General features: G+C 40.3%; 1 protein-coding gene across 5 annotated transcripts in view; it reads right to left on the reverse strand.

The window, feature by feature from the left end:
- Positions 1–543: 543 nt before the first annotated feature.
- Positions 544–18,481, reverse strand: part of cacnb1 (calcium voltage-gated channel auxiliary subunit beta 1) — a 33,679-nt gene continuing 15,741 nt past the window's right edge. For 2 of the 5 annotated variants that reach the window (XM_011477913.3, XM_011477916.3), the window contains 13 exons: positions 17,949–18,068; positions 17,718–17,840; positions 16,299–16,435; positions 15,964–16,031; positions 12,144–12,304; positions 9,454–9,534; positions 7,319–7,377; positions 7,124–7,233; positions 6,486–6,494; positions 4,536–4,687; positions 3,103–3,198; positions 2,824–3,009; positions 544–1,476 (listed from right to left, as the gene is read on the reverse strand). In XM_011477913.3, the coding sequence (XP_011476215.1) occupies positions 937–1,476; positions 2,824–3,009; positions 3,103–3,198; positions 4,536–4,687; positions 6,486–6,494; positions 7,124–7,233; positions 7,319–7,377; positions 9,454–9,534; positions 12,144–12,304; positions 15,964–16,031; positions 16,299–16,435; positions 17,718–17,840; positions 17,949–18,068 (1,842 nt within the window). In that variant the 3' untranslated portion in view covers positions 544–936. Of the gene's footprint in view, positions 1,477–2,823; positions 3,010–3,102; positions 3,199–4,535; positions 4,688–6,485; positions 6,495–7,123; positions 7,234–7,318; positions 7,378–9,453; positions 9,535–11,699; positions 11,729–12,143; positions 12,305–15,963; positions 16,032–16,298; positions 16,436–17,717; positions 17,841–17,948; positions 18,069–18,481 lie in introns of all 5 variants that reach the window. The other 3 variants (XM_011477915.3, XM_004071267.4, XM_011477914.3) reach the window with 3 other exon arrangements.

Below are 18,481 nucleotides of genomic sequence, written 5' to 3' on the forward strand. Positions count from 1 at the left end.
AAACGTCCTTTCCTTTAACCCTTAAACACCGGAGGTTTAGCTCCAGTGTTTACATTCTTTCGAGTACCGTAGCTTTTCAATCATTTACTAAATTAACGCAATTCCAGTGGATTCTGAGGCTGTTTTGCAACACTTTACGTTAGCAGTTACGTCACCCACGGAAAATGGCTTACTTCTGGCTCCAACAAAATTAAGTAAATTCGGTCGCCATTTTCCCGTGATCTGGATGGAGCAATGTTGGAGCCAGAAGATGTCAGTAAGCAGTGATTGGTCTGAGTCAATGTTTCTATGGCAACCACTCTAGCTAATCAGGAGTGAGTTTGTTGAAAGGTCACGTCCCTCCCTTCTGAAAGCGGGCTTGGGAGAATCTGTCAAACATTCTGAATGTTTGACGTGACACCACATGCTTTTATTGAGGCATCCGATTGGCCAGTTTATAATTTTAATAACTTGCACTACAGAAAAAATATGAAAAAAAAAAGTTGGGATTAGCAAGAATATGTTTAAATAAAGTATCAGAGTACGAGTGGTTATTCTGACAAATAGAATGACTGAGTAACAGCTGTTTATTTCTCCATAGAAGTTTAAAGGATTTTGGCTTCTTGGAGCCAGCGGGTACTTCCTATTTGGAACGGCAAGGGGGAGGAGTCACTCAGTTCAGTTCTCAACTGTATAATGTTAAGTGTCGCATAACGGTGCACAGCTGATATGGAAACCTGCTTTTCTCAGCGTCACAATCAAACGATTCACGCTGATTGCGTAAACGATCGTAGAGTTGCGATATGTGAAAGAGTGTGTGTTATTTAGGTGTCGAAGACGACGTCTCCGGTGTTGAAGGGTTAACATCTCAAGGAATCTGCCCTTTTCCCCAACCCCACATTTCTGTTCTCAGTCTGTGGCTCCCTTTTTCTCTGTAGAAAGGTGAAAGGTGAGGGTTCAGCGGATGTACACGTCCCTCCCCCAGTCGTCCTGGTTCTTGTTGCGGCTTATGTTGGCTCCTGTGTCCACGGGGTCCTGGCAGTAGCGCTCCTTCAGCTTGGCACGTCCATGCGGCTGCGTCTGGCTCGGCATTGGAGGGTGGTTCAGGTTCTCCTGGTCTGGCTCTGCACCTTCGTCCTCCCAGGAGGCCTGTCGGCCATGATGCTGAGCCAGGTGGAGGCGGCTGCCCCCACCACTTCGGTAAGGCTCCGGCTCTTCGTACGGATCAGTCTCAATGTCCATGCAAGAGTCCCCGGCCTCGGTGTAGGCCGAGTCCCGGCTTCCCTGGGTCTCGGAGTCGAAGGTGTCTTGCCGTGACAGGCCACGGCTGCTCCCCCCTCGAAGCTGGCCGCGGGACGAGCGCAGGCACGCCTGCTGTTGGTGATGCTGCTGAGGCTTTCCTCCCAGGTCGCTCTTGTAGTCACGCAGAGTGCTGCTGCCGCCGGATTCTGTTAAGACACCTTCCCTCTTGTGCTCACCGTGCACCAGGTACTGGCCCTGCAGCGAGTCACGGCCATGCCACACAGAAGCCATGCAGAGAGCCAAAACAGCAGAGGTAAGTCAGCATTGTTAGCAAACATAGCAACACACAACAATGGCACATTAGGGCAGCTGTGCAATCAAAAGTGCTATGATCCCACAAAAAAAAACCACACATACACACACAAGCACCAAAATCATGTTTCATATGTTTGAAAACATATCAAGTATGTTTGAAAATCCTGGTTCAAATCTCAGCTGGATCTTTCTGTGTGGAATTTGCACGGTCTCCCTGTGCATATTTTCTTTAGGAACTGCAGAGAAAGCATCCAAAAAAAAATGCTTTATAGGTAAGTTTGTGTCTCTAAGCTGTCCCTAGATGAACATGTGTGAGTCTGTGAAAAGGACTGGCGACTAGTTATGGACAGTAGCTGGGTTATTTCCAGCAGACCTGTGACCCTGAAAGGGATTCAGAGGATGGATGGATTACCTTAATGTTCTTGTTTGATATGGTTAACAGAACAGTAACAACACTGCCATCTGGTGGTTGGAAAAGGTCATTACTAAACCTAAAAACTTTTTTTTTTTACCCCCCCCCCCTTCATGATTTTCACTCTAAAACTGTTCTAAATGGAAATACTGTCCTTTATGTTCTACTTTACAATTGCTTTTTTTTTTTTTACCGATTGTGTAAAACAGTGCAACACAAGTATGTTAATAAGCAAACAATCCTGACTTAGAAGCAGAATTAAAGGTGACTAGCTGTCTATTAGTAGCATTGTTAATCGATTATGCTGGTCAGTTAGAAATGTTTGAGCTTTTCTATCTGAAGAGCAGGAAATGACTTGCTGTTTTCAGGGGCAGTACCATGGCAACGCAGAGGAGGACAGCAAACTGGATTTGGCCTTTCAGAGAAGGAGGGGAGCTGAAAAAATGAGGCCACTGACACGTAGAGGGGAGTGGGGGGCAGATATTATTTTACCTCTGACTGGTGAAAGGGAACGGGGCCCCAGGGGCAAAGGTACTAAGTTCAGTCGTTTGAGGTGTTGCCTTCACAGTTTTAAACAGTCCACCGGTTTGGATCGAGACTACAGATCTGTTCTTCATCTAGCTGTCCCTGTATTTTTGCACATGTGTGTGATTCTTCTCGGCTTCATAACAGCAGAAACCGGGCTTTATTGCACTACTCCTTCTGTCTAGCGAGAGCAGGCTGCAGAGGTCGGTTCAGGTTGCCGGAGTGCCCATCCCACACCGCAACGCCGTGCTTCAGACAGTGTGCTCTTCCTCTTTTCCCTCACTGGCTACAGCACCGTCCAAGTCAGGCCACAGATCCATGTTTCTGCGCAGGGAGGTGAGCACCTGTACCTGCAGGTTGGAGACGGGCTCGGGAGACGCAGCGAGGGCCGCCGTGGCCATAGTACGGTTGAGTAGGGGGTTGGGAGGGTTGCTGCTAGGTGGGTGTGTTGCCTTCCAATAAGCCTCCAGGTAGTCAGCCAGGTGTTCGCATGCGTCCTCCAGCTGGTTCTCATCCAGGATGATGTCAAACAGTTCCTGTGCCACAAACAAAGCAAGTCTTAGTTGGTGTTGCAGAAGCAGAGAATCAAAAATGTCCAAATAAAGTATAATTCCTAAATCAGGACTCACAGGTGGACATTGAGCCAGCTTGTCTGCTGCAACCATCTGAACGTTTAGATGTTTCGCCTGAGACTTTCCTCTGGATTTAATGAGCCTCTGGAGAACCTGCAGCGAGTCAACAGCAACAACTCAAATAGTACCGCATAAAAACAGGAGCTTGAAGCCAAGCTCATTTAAGAATGGGGCGTGGCCATTGGGGTAGGTGAAGCGTTCCAGCAAAAGTTTGTCCGTAAGATTCTAATTCAGCAACCTGATGGATGAGCGTGATGCATACAACGTTGTGGCGATGAGTGCTAAAATACATTTTTACTCTGTGAACTCTTTAAAAATACTGTACTTGATGCAAATATTCCCTTCATATCTCTAAGTGACACCACTATTGGAAAATCTTGTTTCAACTGTGCTCGAAAAAATAACAAGATCATACGTGCCCTGTTTCAGCAAAATGTAATTTCTGTTCCCTCTGCTGTTTTTTATTGGAGAAAATTTATTCCTGACTTGCCGTGGAAAAATGTTTGGACCCTGCATCAGAAATTATTAATTAATAACAAGATGAGAGACGTCTCCTACAAACTCCTACATAGAATCTATCCCACTAATCAATACATGATCAGATATAAGAAGACTATTGACCCCAACTGTACCTTTTGTAAAGAACACCCAGAAACAATCAGTCACCTATTTTGGAATTGTAATACTACTAAAAAACTTTGGAAAGATTGTGCATGTTTTATAAATTATAATTTAGATTCACAACATCAGATGAAATTTGAACATATCATATTTGTCCTACACGAAAAAAATATAAGATCAAACGTAAAATTGGCAATTAATCTAATTATAATATTTGGTAAATTTCATATTCATAAATCAAAGTTTTCTTCATCACAACTTTTTTTCCCTTTAATAATTAAAGAATTAGAATCTTATTTACATACTATTTCTAATAGTTTAAACAAAAAGGCCGTACATATTTATGAAAACTGTCTGTCTCTGAATATTTTCAATGCATAGCATTTGTAATCTTTTTGTAATACATGTACCATCCCCTGACATTGTTGTTGTTATGACTATTGTTCCTGTCATACATATTTGTTCCGTTTGTGTTGAATAATAAAGTTTATTAAAAAAAAAATCCACTCGAAGTACAAAAAAAAAAATAATAAAATACATTTTTACTTTGCCGTGTGTGAAAACAAATACAGGGCTGCAGTACACACTGTCAGAAAGAATGAAATAAAGCATATTAGGCAAACTCAAGTGCTCTTCTTCAACCCGTGACGCTGCTTCATCATATGTAAATTTGTTTTGGGTGTTTTTTATCCCCATTCTTGAAGCTCTCGTTTGAGCACCGGAACAATTTCAACAGCACCAGTTTGGCACCAGATGAAATTCCAAATGGTACCCATCCCTACAAATTAATACCAGACATGAAGGTTTACCTTGGGAGATGCTATTTTGATATAGACGATGATGGGAGCCAGAGAGGTCTTTGCCAGCTGAGTGGGGTGGTTGATGGTGTCTGCATCCAAAGCAACGAGCTGCAGGGTTCGGGCCAGCTCGAAGATGCGCTCAATCTCACTCTGCACCTCAGCTGACAGCACAGGAAAGAGACACAAATAAATAAACAAACAAAAAGTTATTAAAAAGCAGGCTGCTTTTATCTTTAAGGAGATGCAGCTTTGAACAGCAGTTAAATTCTCTTACTTTCTGCATAGTTATTAAACGAACATGTTAGTTCCTCACCGTGCACGTTTGGATTTTTTTTAAAAACAATGACAAAAGCCCACAAGCTTTCAAGGATGTAAATCAGGTTGGACCACAGTTTTAAGTTCCATTTATTCAGAGCTAAATGGAGCACTGGAGCATCTTCATTCAGTTGCCACCTCCAGACATTTCAGATTCTCTTAAGTGCTTCTGATCATTTCTAATTTGAGGTTGTAAAGGAAGGAGGCACTTAGAAATGAGATGCCTGTGGTACTTGAAATAGCTTACAATGAGGGCACAATTCTTCACCATGTAACCAAAACAGAAACAAACAAAATACAGATAAAAAAAACATACAGCATGGGGGGAGAAAACGTTTTTTTGTTAGCACAAATAGGCACAGCAAAATTATTGCATCAGGATAGCCATTCTAGACGGAGGACTTTTTGTTTTCATTGTTCCTCAGCCACAGCCAACCAGAGCTTTTGCATTTCAAGCGTAGTTCCAACATTCATCGAGAGGGAAAAAAATGGCGCCTGACATCATCTGCCGGAAGTGGAAAACATACAACTTACCTTAACCTTAACCCAGAAGTGATCAGAATTGTAAAAATAACATGCATTACAGCTTAAAACTGGAAATATTCTAGGTAAAACTTTATAATAACTATGGGTTATAGCTTGGTAAATTATTAACAAAACTGTAAGTTAACGAGTTATAAATAACTTTGTTAAGGATCTATAAATGTGCCTTTATAACTAAAAATTGATCATGAACAAGCATTTAATAAATTTCTCGACAACGATTTGTTAAGTATTAGGTAATGGCTTATCTGTTACTGGGATGTTGTTTCAAAGTGGAAAACATTCCTCATTTATTAACCGTTAAGAAAGGAGGGACATTTCCAACATTGATACACTGATGACTGTTATTTATAACCCATTAACTAACAGTTTATTCATGATTTATAATAGATGATTTATAATGATTTATAATAGATGATTATTATAAAGCATTACCAAACTGGAACTGGCAGGGTTTGCCAGTTTTTTTTCGAGCGATATGGGGCAGACTTCCGGTTCTGATTCTGGATGTCGATGTCTACAGCCAGGGTTAAACTGACAGCCAGAGTGCCCCTTGCCCTGGGGGTCAAACATCAGCACCTCCAAAGTTGTGCCAACTCAGCAGTGATGACAGATAACAGGCCGTTTAATCGACAGGGGCCCCATATTTCAGAAGCCTCCAGGAGGACTCCAAATTAAAGCTGTCCAGTCAGTCAGTCCAAGTGACAAGAAATGGGAACTTTTAAGGTAAGTAAATATGGATAACAACTGCAATAACTCAAGTTTTAACAGTATATAAAAGGTAAAGTCCAGCTCGTATAGGGGCCATTCAAGAGTCTTACTAAAGACGTACTGTATCCAGACTACTTTTAGGGGTAATTGCAATATGTGGTTTGAACAGCAGCAAGCAGTCGCCCACAGATCTCTGCCTGCGCGGGTTTCGTAATTCTTTCCTTTTTGTTCCAGACTGCAGGCTGTCACTCTGAGGTATGAGGAACAGAGAAACTGACAGGCAAACAGACAAACAATGTATGAGTACATGATGAATATAGTTAGGGGGGGAAAAGCGAAAAGAAGAGGGAGAGAAGCTGCATTGTTTCATTGCACGGAGAGCATACATACCCAGTACGTCTGAATCACAAGACAGAGAAGGAGGAGGAGGAAGAGGAAAGGTTTGGCAGAGTAAGGAGGATGGTTGAAGGGCACAAGAGACAAGATGAAAAGAGAGAAAAGGCCTAAATCAGACTCGATCAGAGGAGTTGTAAAAGCTTACAGGTCTTTTGATGAGGTACATCCTATGCTGTGTCTACCCTATTATGGCTAGGTCCTTAGATGAGTTATAACAAGTTGGATTCAAGGCTCCGAAGAATCCCTTTTTGGCATGTTGATCTAACATCAGCTCCTCCCAAAATGTTCTAATTTCTCCAATTTTTAATCACAAATTCCCCTGTGCCTGAGCAATCAAGTCAAACTGCAAGATGCAGCTACAAAAGCCAAAATAATAAATGTAGATTTGTGCTGAAGTTGGTTTGTGAGAATCAGAAACACATAAAAAATGTCTTTCTTGCTATTTGAATAAGCTGTTTGGAGTCTTATACTTTAAAAAAAAGTGTACCTAAAGAAACAGGGATATGGAAGAGACAGGAAAAGATGTTCAGCAACACGACACAATGAACAAACATCTTTAATTTTCCAGAGTTTCATTTTATAAAAGTTTTCACTGCCAGAAGACGTCTGGTCACCGAAGCGAGGTTTCTTACCCAGGCTGGAGCGAGTGCTGGAGCGCTCGATGATGGTGTGTTTGCTGGGGTTGTTCAGGACTGAACGTTTGGCCAGAGAGATGTCTGCTGTCACCCGCGTGATGGATATTCTGAAACAGAGATCCAGCACTTTACAGGATAAACGTATAACATTACAGGTCATGCATTGTTGAAGCCTTTTTTTTTTTCTTTTACCTTCCTTCAAACTTGTGTTTCAGAAAATCAAAGAGAGCTTTCTGCATCATGTCTGTCACCTATTGGATAACAAAACATTCAAAAACAGACAGCCATTAGTGTAGTTAGGTTCATTAAAAAGCAATAAAAATTTTTTTTTAATATGTTTTTTAGAAAAAAAATAGTTTTTCACATATTTCTTTCACTATAAACACTTATTTATGCAATAATCTTAAATCAGCAAATAATTTTCTGACTCAGCTATGTCTATTTTAAAAGATAGGTTTCTCCTAAAAAGCAAAAACACAAATTGAATAAAGTGTAAATATACCCGGCACTCACGATAAGTAAGGGATACTGTGAAAAACTTAGAGGATGTTGTAAAAAGTGTTTCACTTTACAGATTTTCAGGATACGGAGGCAATTGTATTGGAGTGGTGAACACTTTATTTAGGGTTTTTTTTCACATAATGACCTGACTGTGTTCATTGTCTTACTTAAAAGCAAAACAACAAAAATTCTAAAAGAAAATCCTTTTCAATGTGGCATCAATTTCAGCATTCTAGGGATGTAAAAAGCTGATTTTACCAGTAAGTCATTCCATCATCATCATTCAAACAGCCATGAGCATCGCTTAATGGATGAGCAGCACCATCTATCTGGCGATGGCGCGCCTTCAGGTTGGTACAGCATGCAGTCAGATGTGAAGTCAGGTGACCTTGTCTTCAAGTGTCATCAGCAGACTTCCATCAAGACTCGGAACTACTGGCAGAGTTTGTGAAAAAACACAGCCATGTTCTGCACACAGAAACACCACGCAGTTGCTGGCCCGTTTACCAGATGTGAGGGGTACCAGAGTTTCTGGAACATTCACAACCAACTCCACTGCTTTGACTGGAATGTAAAGGGTTTGCCATCCTAAATGAAAGCTTTTTTTTACTTTTATGCAATTAATAACTCATTGATTAGTACATTTTGCTTACATTAACCCACTTATGGAATCCTAAGGAAATGCAAGCCAGTTAAAACCAGTTAGGTATACATGATCTTACTGGCAGGAGCAGAGGGCACCGACACAGACCACTAAAAACGTAGATTTGGTGAAGACGACCATTTGACGTATTAAGGACTATTGGAGGTTTCTCCAATAGTCTCCAATGGAGGCCAGACATTGGCCTGAAGCCACCCTGGGGGGCCACCCTGGAGGATATATCTGTGGGATCCATTCTACTGAGTCTCATGGAGATAATCCCGATAAGCCTTCCTCACAAATGCCAGACAACCATTGCAGGTGACTCCACTGACAGCAAGACAGGGCCGTGTAAGTTTGCAGCGGACACAAGACCATGTGACCTGGACAATGCAGCAATGGTCTTCCATCATGTTCACTGATGAGTTTGGGGTCACCCTACCCAGAAATGATGGTCGTCAGCATTGTTAGAGAAGGTGAGCTTTGGTGGAGGAGGAGCAACATTCTGGGCAGGCATCACCAGTTGGAGATGGTTCAGTCACTGCACGCTCCTACCTCAGAGACATCATAGAACCACCATCATCCCCCAATTCCCCCAGGACACCCCCAACTTTCTGTTCATGGATGATAACACTCCACCACATGGTGCCAGAATTGTTACAGCTGGACTTCAGGAAGTCGGAGTGCCTCATATGATGCGGTTAGCAATTACCCCTGAGCTGAACCCCATAGAGTACGTCTGGGACCAGCTGAAGCAGAGACTGGATGATGGTTACCCCCCCCCCCCCCCCCCCCCCCCCAAGTGATCTGGCAACACTGCATGTGGCACTTGTGGAAGAGTGGAACGCCTCAGAACAACATCATGAGACTAGAGGGGGCAGAACGTCGCTGTCAATTCATATCAAACTAATCAAAATAGTGTTTATTTTCCTGCATTATTAGAAATATCAAAGGGAACTTTAACGCATTTCATTAAAACTTAAACTAAATGCGATAAGAACTCATGCAAATAACAATATCCCTTACTTATTGCGAGTCGTGTAATTCAGTATAAATGTTACCATAAAACTAACATGTTTGTAGACAACTTGGAGCTTTATTCATATTTTTTTAAAGTAATTGTTTAGTTTAGATTTTTACAATAATTTAGAGTTTTTTGTGTTTGTCATCATAATGTGTGTCTGACCTCATAGCCTTTGAGAGACGGTCCCACCAGAATGATGGGTCTCATGGAGGGAACCACATCGTAGGGAGGGACGTGTTCCATCTGAGCCAGGACAGAAAGCACAGGAATCAGGGCGAGTCATGTCACCGTGCCATGTTTGCACATACACTCTGCACAGCTACACAAAGCTCACACTGATCAGCAGTCAGTTACACTCATGCATAAATCCCGGTTGTCACTCTCTGATGCAAGAGGTCAGATTGATGGATGGCAACTTTAAGATGCTGGAGTCCATTTTCCTTTTATTGAGTGCCTATGAGAGCTCACAGCCGGGGATCAATTTTAAACGGAGAGCACTGGCCTCAATTTCTTTGTCTGCAGTCTCACATAATTAAAGTGCCCATAATTAAACCAGACGCAAAGGTGTCAAGAAAGCTCTCGTGGCTGTCCCACAACGTCTAAAGCAAATGCTGTCTTCCTTTCTTGGTATAAATCAGAAGAAACCGCCAAAATATTGCAAGGAAAATCGTCAAAACTTGATTTTTTACTAAAAAAAAAAAAAAAAAAAAGGATTTAAAGGATTTCAAATGTATCAGTCGGTGTAAATGCCAAATAATATTCTTTACTTTCTGTGAGCAAAATACTGCACCAACACCACTAAATATAGAATTCTGAAGTGGATTTAACATGCAAGCCGCTTCCACCATTTACATGAAAAGTGAACCATTCTGTAATATTTTCTACTCATCACCTACACACAAACATAATCCACACTGCAGCATGTGAACCCATAGACTGTGAATCCTAACAGGAGTGATTCATCCATATGAGATCCATACGCATCAGCCTGCTTTAGCAGCTGTTTTCAGATGGAGAATTGTCACACGTTCCACAGATTCGCTTTGAGCGGCAGAAAAGTTCTGGACCTGCTCCTCAACATAAAATGCAGCGGCGGAAGCTCATTTCACCTCTTTTGTACTCACTGGAGCTATAAATAAATAGTCTAAAAGCATCCAACTGGCTCCTGTCAATGCAAGGGTCAAAGCTGGCGCACCGAACATAACAGTGCAATCCGGTTCTCTGAACTGCGTGAGAACAGAGCAGTTTAATGTGGCGTTACACAGATGAAGGCAAGAATCACTTCAAAAAATTAAGTGTTATATTTATAGAGCAAAGACACAAAAATAAAATCTTCTACAAAATGTAAAAATATATTTTTATGGGATTGGTTTCATTTTGCTTAACTGGTAGAATAGAATTACATTCTGTTTTTTCCAAAAAACAGTTTTTTTCCTTTTTCTGTGAACCTCTCAATGACAGAATGGTGGTGTAACATGCATGTCATTTGGAGGCTTTATATATACAGAATTAAACATGAAAGACCCACTCCATTTATCTTTTGATCCAGTCCTGGTTTTCCAATTGTTTTTTTTTTCATGATTATCCTGTTTTTAGCTAAAAAACAAACAAAAAACAGTTGTTTTGTAGGACATAATTTCTGCAGAGTGGCAGTAATTCATCAGAAGTGCACCTCTTAATTGTGGCCGGGACCGTTGCAAGCAACCCCGCCCCTCTTCCCTTGTCTGTTGCGGAGCGAGAAGCTTGTAGCCTGCCAAGCGTATCTTCTAATCACAAAAACCTCTTTTCCAAACTGCATTTTTTTATTTATTTTTTTCATCTGCTCCTGATTCCTAACAATTAAAATAAAGAAATACTGCAATTTTATGCTCAATTTTCTTTATATATGTCCATATATGTCCTTTATCATCAGAAAAATGCCACAAGAACATGTTAAAAACCCCATTTTCAGTGTGGGTCTTTCAATTGGATCTTCATTAGTAAAAAAAAATCCTACAATGTAAGCATTACAGTTTGAATAGTTACCCTAACCTGGATAAATGACTTGCTGTGAAAATACTGTAAATTGGTGTTTTTTTTCTCCTGCACGTATAATGCGAGATCCAAATATAAATTGTTGTGAAAGGCATGTCAATTTGTAAATGAAGAGCCAAAAGCAAAACTGAAAGACAGTCAGACTGACTAATTGGGGCGGATCTGCACCTGTATCCTGACAGCTGGGATCCAGATTGAGTGGAATTGACAGAATCATCAATACCATTTACACGTTTTACTCTGACAGTTCAATTCAGCTTCAATTTTTTTTTAAGCACAAAAAGCTAAAAGCGATCACATACTGAACAACACAAGACAATACAAAGCGGTAACAACTATAGCAGGGGGTTAGTTTGGGAGCAGACCACACTCACCGACTTCTGTTTCTGTTTAGCTGGACCCCCTACAGTATCATTCCAGGTAATAGCAGGAAGAGGCAGAAAACACAAGACCACATTTAGTTATAGACTTGTTAGGATTAGAGCAGACATCGAGAGAAAAGCTGTTTATTGATTAAAGGTTACACTGCCTGCCTGCAGTGGTGAGGTTAAAAGAGGAGGATTTTGAGGAGGAGCAGCCATGTCAGCGTTTGTTAGTTCAATCCTCTCCCAGCACACAAACATATCCCGCCATGGCCATCACGGTCAGAGCTTGAGGAGCCAAGTAGGGGTAGATTTGGGTGGTAAAGTGGATGTAAGTGCAGTGGCGAAGGGAGTTTATAGGAAGCTTGAAGGACCGTATTCAAAAAGGTGAGTGCGGGGTTGAGGAGCAGGGATGCTGCAGAGGGAAGCAAGGCATCTTGGGACCCCTAATGTTACCTTCTTAAAGAAGGGCAGTCGGTGGGCGTTGGCCTGAGGGGACGTTACGCTCCCCGACATGCCCTTGGAGGAGCGAGGCTCTCCCTGGGACTCAGGGGGCTCCTCGGCTTCCAGGTCGAGGGGGTCAGCGTCAAAGGGCATCGTGGAAATATCCACGTGAGCTGATGGGTTTGCGGAGGCACAGAACAGAAAAGAAGGAGGAGAAAAAACAGGATGAGGTGAAGAGAAAACAGGAAAAAAAAAGACACAAAAGGGTGAAGAACAAGTAGAAGAAAGAGGGTGAGAGGAATACTGGAGGTGGTAAGAGATGACACAGGCTGCGATCGAAAAATGTGATAAGTGTGATTTAAACTGGGAACAAAAGCTGACAAGAGTTTATAAAAAGGACAGCAATGATTACCAGGAAGTAAAGTGCAGACAGAGGGTGTAATGACTAGAACAGCAGGGAACAAAGTGAATTCAGTGTGAAAGCAACCAAACCTGAAGCATAGATGTGAAAAAACAGCAGCAAAGCAAGCAGACTACAGGAAAGGTGACCGAAGATGAATTGTGTTGGTGGACTGAAAGGGCTGTCGTCATAAAATTACAGGATATTGTGGGTTTAATTAGATTTTTGATTGGGGAGTAAATATACGGTGGCCCAGAAGGGTCACAACACAACACATTAACTTTATACACAACACACAAACTTTACACACAACACACTAACTTTACACACAACACACTAACTTTACACACAACACACTAACTTTACACACAACACATTAACTCACAACACAACACATTAACTCACAACACAACACAATAACTCACAACACAACACATTAACTCACAACACAACACAATAACTCACAACACAACACATTAACTCACAACACAACAATAACTCACAACACAACACATTAACTCACAACACAACACATTAACTCATGGCCACGAAGGGTCACAACACAACACATTAACTTACCTCACAACACATTAACTCACAACGGAAGTAAAGCAGCAATTGAAGTGCTTTTATTCTGAAATTTCTACTGGGCTGAGCAACTAACTACCTAACAGAAAGTAATGTCACAGTGAGCTGTGGAGGGAGCATGTTATTGCTACAAGAGAAGCTAGCAGCAGTGTTGCCAGAAACTTTGTACTACGGTTCTCCTTCCTCTAAACACACACAATATGAACGCACACTCCTCCCTCCGCTCTGACACCCCCCTCTGTCGCTGCACGCGCGCTCCTCTCCTCTCCTTTTTTCCGCTCCGTCCTGTGTGTGCTTGTGTGTTGGGGACTGCACGTGCTTGTGTGAGAGGACGGAGCGGAAAAAAGGAGAGGAGAGGAGCGCGCGTGCAGCTCCCTCCACAGCTCACTGTGACATTACTTTCTGTTAGGTAGTTAGCTGCTCAGCCCAGTAGAAATTTCAGAATAAAAGCACTTCAATTGCTGCTTTACTTCTGTTGTGAGTTAATGTGTTGTGAGGTAAGTTAATGTGTTGTGTTGTGACCCTTCTGGGCCATGAGTTAATGTGTTGTGTTGTGAGTTAATGTGTTGTGTTGTGAGTTATTGTGTTGTGTTGTGAGTTAATGTGTTGTGTTGTGAGTTATTGTGTTGTGTTGTGAGTTAATGTGTTGTGTGTTAAGTTAATGTGTTGTGTGTTAAGTTAATGTGTTGTGTGTAAAGTTAATCTGTTGTGTGTAAAGTTAGTGTGTTGTGTGTAAAGTTAGTGTGTTGTGTGTAAAGTTAATGTGTTGTGTTGTGACCCTTCTGGGCCACCGTATAAATATGACGATTTTTCTGTTCTTTTTAGGAAGAAGAACTTGAATCATCACAGAAATTCTGACGACTCCAAAAGACCAAAAATTAACCTGTGTAGGACTAAAACAATCATCCTAATGGAGGAAACTTTATTTTTAATACACAAACACTCAGAATGAGTTAAAAAGCATCTGAAAAATGCCCCTGGAAAGATTTAAAGTACAGTGGTCCCTCGCTATAATGCTGTTCAGCTCTCTCTGTCTCGCAGATTCTTTTAATGTATTAAATATCGTGTTCTGTATCCTGATTGGCTGTAGAAAATTTAGACAAATTTCAATACATATGTTCACCAGATCATGTGAAAAACCTTTCTACAATTATGAAACCTAATTTATCAACCTTTAGACATATAGTTAACCAGTTTGCATTCAATGCTTTTTAAACATTTAACCTATCTGATAATTTAAAGCCACTCAAGTTCCTATTCAAAGAAAAAAAACCTGAAAATCCTTTGATGTATCACTATTTTCAGTAAATAAAACCTAAAGGTTTTTGAAACTTATTGGCCATATCTGAATGCCCATCTCATTTTTAACGTTTTAATTGGGTTTGCTCCTCCACCTTTAACTAACTGTATTCATGAGATAGACAATTGGCATCATATAGCTTGACATAGCTTTTCTTTTCTTTTATTTGTTTATGCTGAAATTTGGTGATTGGAGCTCTGCTGAAAATGCGGTTTCCCTCTGGGATAAATAAACTATTCTGATCCTGATGGGTATAAAATCCAGAGTGTTTGTTTTTTAATGTAAACATTTTGTGGTCATGTCTTCTCTGTGCTGTTGTATGTTGTATAGGATGTATGCTTTTCCCTTTGTTTGTCATTGCTTGCAATGTCTGCATTTGTCTTAGAACAACAGATGCAGTTTTACTTTTGTTCCAATTCTGGCACATTTATGCTCTAGCTATGCCAAAAGATTCATTAATATGCATTGTCCTAATTTAAATAAACAATTATATCTCAGCTATTTGGTTTCATTCTATTATTCCAGGATAACTTTTCAACAAATGTTTAAACTTTGAGTGTTTAACATCTCCTGGCCTTTTTTTAGCCATTTTTTCTACTTTAGAATTTCAATCCATCTTTAAAATGTATTTTTGTTGCTAATGGTTAATATTCTTTATCTTTTTAAAACAACTCTAGCCTTTTTTGTTTATTTTAAATATATTTTTTTCTATTTAATACACAATAATTCCACAATGAACCTGAAACTGTCCAATAAACTAAATTCAGAGTAGTACTTTGTCAGTTTTTAACTGCCAAAATAAATAAATAAATACAAATACAATAAAAAACAATCACAAAAATTGAGATGAAACTGTTTTTATGTTTCATATCAAAGATCAAATGAGTAGAAATAAAATAAAAATGTATTAAAGCCAAGGTCAAAACAAGGTGGAAAAATGTATTTAAGGAGTTATTCTATGGAGCATCACAACTGTGTATCGTATCTCATTGTTTGTTTGAAACCAAAAGTTTCAAAGCTAAAAACGTCCGACGTGTTTGACAAAGTGTGAAAATGTCAAAAAAAGTGTTTAAAAAAAGGTTCATGTCTGTAGTGAGCAGTTTTACAGCCTTAAAATATGTGTACTTATTGTTTAAAAAAAAAAAAAGCCGTCCACTTTGCGTATTTCACCTATCACGGGTTATTATTAGAACGTACCACCCATGATAAACGAGGGACCACTGTGTACTGAAGAGATATAAACTCCCTAAATTTGAGGCTTTATTCAGTGAATAAGTACTTTATATTTCATTATTTTTACTTTCATAAGGCAGCTCTGTCATCCCAATGATGAACATACTTTATAAGCCCAGCATACTTTATAAGTTTAATGAGAGCGTTTCATTCATGTCTCTATTTCTGTCCCACCCTGCGTGCTAATGATGGCCTCCTAAGACCCGTCTCCCTTCAGCCTCTCAGCCAGGCAGCCTGTGATTCTGAATCATTCCTGGGTAACTAACCAATTATCGACATATTACACATCGCAGTCATGCCAGTGACCTCACCTGTGCCAGGTGGGGTGGGCCTGCGGGTTCCCGTGGCAACATCCAGACTAGAGCTTCCTCCTGATTTACTGTTTTGATTTAAAAAAAAAAGGAATAACTGAGTAATTTAAGAAAGATACAACATATTAAAGAATCTTTATGGAAAAAAAGATAAATAAGAGGCCGATGTGTCCAACAGTGACTTCACAGAGAAGTAGAATGACTCACAGCGGAGCTTTGGCCTGTTTAAGGATGTTTTACATCGTCTGCTGAATGAGGCATGACTCGTGTTTGACCTGTTTGAAGAAGCGAGGCAGTTGTTTGCTCTGCAGATGCTGAGGGGGCTACATGGTTACCTGGAGCTGAGCCGGTTCTGCCTCATCCGCTGCTCCTGCAGAAGACGCGTGTTCTCCAGTTTAACCGGGCTGGGAATGAAGCCCACCTCGCAGCCTTCCTTCACCAGACGCCCGATCCACCAGTCATTGTTGTACTTCTGCTCGCAGAACAAACCGACAGCAGTCAGAAAAAAGCAAAAATGGGAGCTTGTGCAGTACTGCATGTTTTGCTCCCGACACCCACACTGCAAATTTTGATAGTTACAAAGATTTCAAACCTTGTGCTTAGAAATTTATTTTACGTTGTTTTAACTTCTCTTTGCTTTACACTTTTCCAAGTTTTTCTCAAAATCAACACAGTCGAGAATTTTTGGTTTCACTAGGAGCTGGGAATATGGAAATTATTATTAAAATGAGTTCAACTCCTTTTGCTCCATAATTAACAGAAAAAAAGTTGAATTATGAAATCCTCAAATTGCACTGTAATATTTGGTTCAATTACAAGGATGTTATTTTAATATATGTTCACAAGGTAGGCTTTATTATTTTGGGAAGAAAAAGTTAGATTAATGTGCTAAGAAAAAGTGCTAGTTTTAGATTTTGAAGATTTATTGAGATGGACCAACTTGAACTAAGATCATATTGTCATTTTGTTCACATTTTGTTCTAAAACGAGTCATTTTAATTACTACACTAGTTTTTTTCCCAACTTTAATCAATAAGAACTACAGTTAGGTAAATAAACACTCAAAAAGAAATGTGCTTAAAATTAGCACAAAAATAATACTCATAGGTGTGTATGACCTTCAGTCTGAAGTAATTTTATCCAACAGTTTGCTTTTTAGCTTATTTTTTCTATTTGAATGTGGAATTCCTTTTTTCTAGAATTTGATTTCTTATGGGATTTCTTGTTACATAAAAAATACTTCCTGCATGGACAGATAATTTTACTACTTTCTAGTGATTCATTCATAATATTGAGTGTTTTTTTCACTATTTTTGGCTACCTCTTTTTGCAGTGCACTCGTTTAGCTATACACTGTAAAAGACCTCTGTTACAAGTCTTATTTTCTCTCTTGCAAAAGAAATCTTATTAAGAAAGTTGTTTTTAATAGCAAAACAATCTGTCTTAGTGACTCGAATTCTTTCTTAAAATAAGAATTTTTGGGAAGACCTTTTTCCTTACCAGGTTTTTCTTTTTTTTTCTTTTTTTACAGAAAGTCTGCCAATTGGGTAAATATTGTTGATTCATTTATGATGGGCCTGTTTTTGAGTTTTGATGAGGTGGAAAATGCTGCAAAACACGAACCCTTGTTTTCGTTGCAACCATCTTTTTCAGTCAACGTGAAGGGCTAATCTGTGTGTTCTCCTTGTTATGAAATTTAGAAAGAATTCTTTGATTTTACATAAACGAACAAAAACACGATGGGTCATTCTAACCTCTTTAATATGCAAGAAGTCTTTGGCTTCAAAAGAAATGGCCATGCCCTGCACAGGAACATCGTCGTTGGGGCCTGGGTTGTAGCCGACATTTGTGCGCACGGCAAATGCCACTGGTTTGGTCTGCAGGCATGATGGGGGGGAGAAAAAAAAGCTAGTTAAAAACATATAAGGACAAAATAAATAAATAAATAAACATTGCTGGATAATAAGTCCGCAATCATCTTGTACCTTTGCTTTCTCAAGTGTGGCAAGAGCCTGCCTGTCAGCCTCCTTCCTCAGAGCTTCGGGATCCTCCTCCAGCGACACGTCCGAGTCTGACGGCCGGCTGGTGTAGGAGTCCGCAGAGCCCTGAAATGCACAGCAAAGTCACAAAACAAGGAAAAGGAACAAACCGCTGAGTGATGAGAGTGATGCGAGCATCAAAATGATGCGAGCATCAAAGAATCAAAACTCTCTCTGGGCGAAAGAAAAAACCCATTTAATTTGGATAAGACCTGTTTGTTCATCCCGTCTCCTCATTAGACCGCTGCCTGCCCTCCTTTGCAACCCGAAAGTCATGCATGAATACTGATCCGGAGTTGTTAAGACCGCTTCAAGAAGTGAAACCGACATAATCACAAAAGGGGAACGGCCTTTCATACTGTATGTAAGCTGACTCTTTGTAATATGAGGTGGGTAGGGTGCATAAAAACAGGCTGCTGTGTTCACTACAGCGCCGCACGGGTGACTTCAATCTTTATGCAGAAGTTCAACAGCCTCTT

Source organism: Oryzias latipes, chromosome 8 (assembly GCF_002234675.1).
Source record: "Oryzias latipes chromosome 8, ASM223467v1".
NCBI lineage: Eukaryota > Metazoa > Chordata > Actinopteri > Beloniformes > Adrianichthyidae > Oryzias > Oryzias latipes.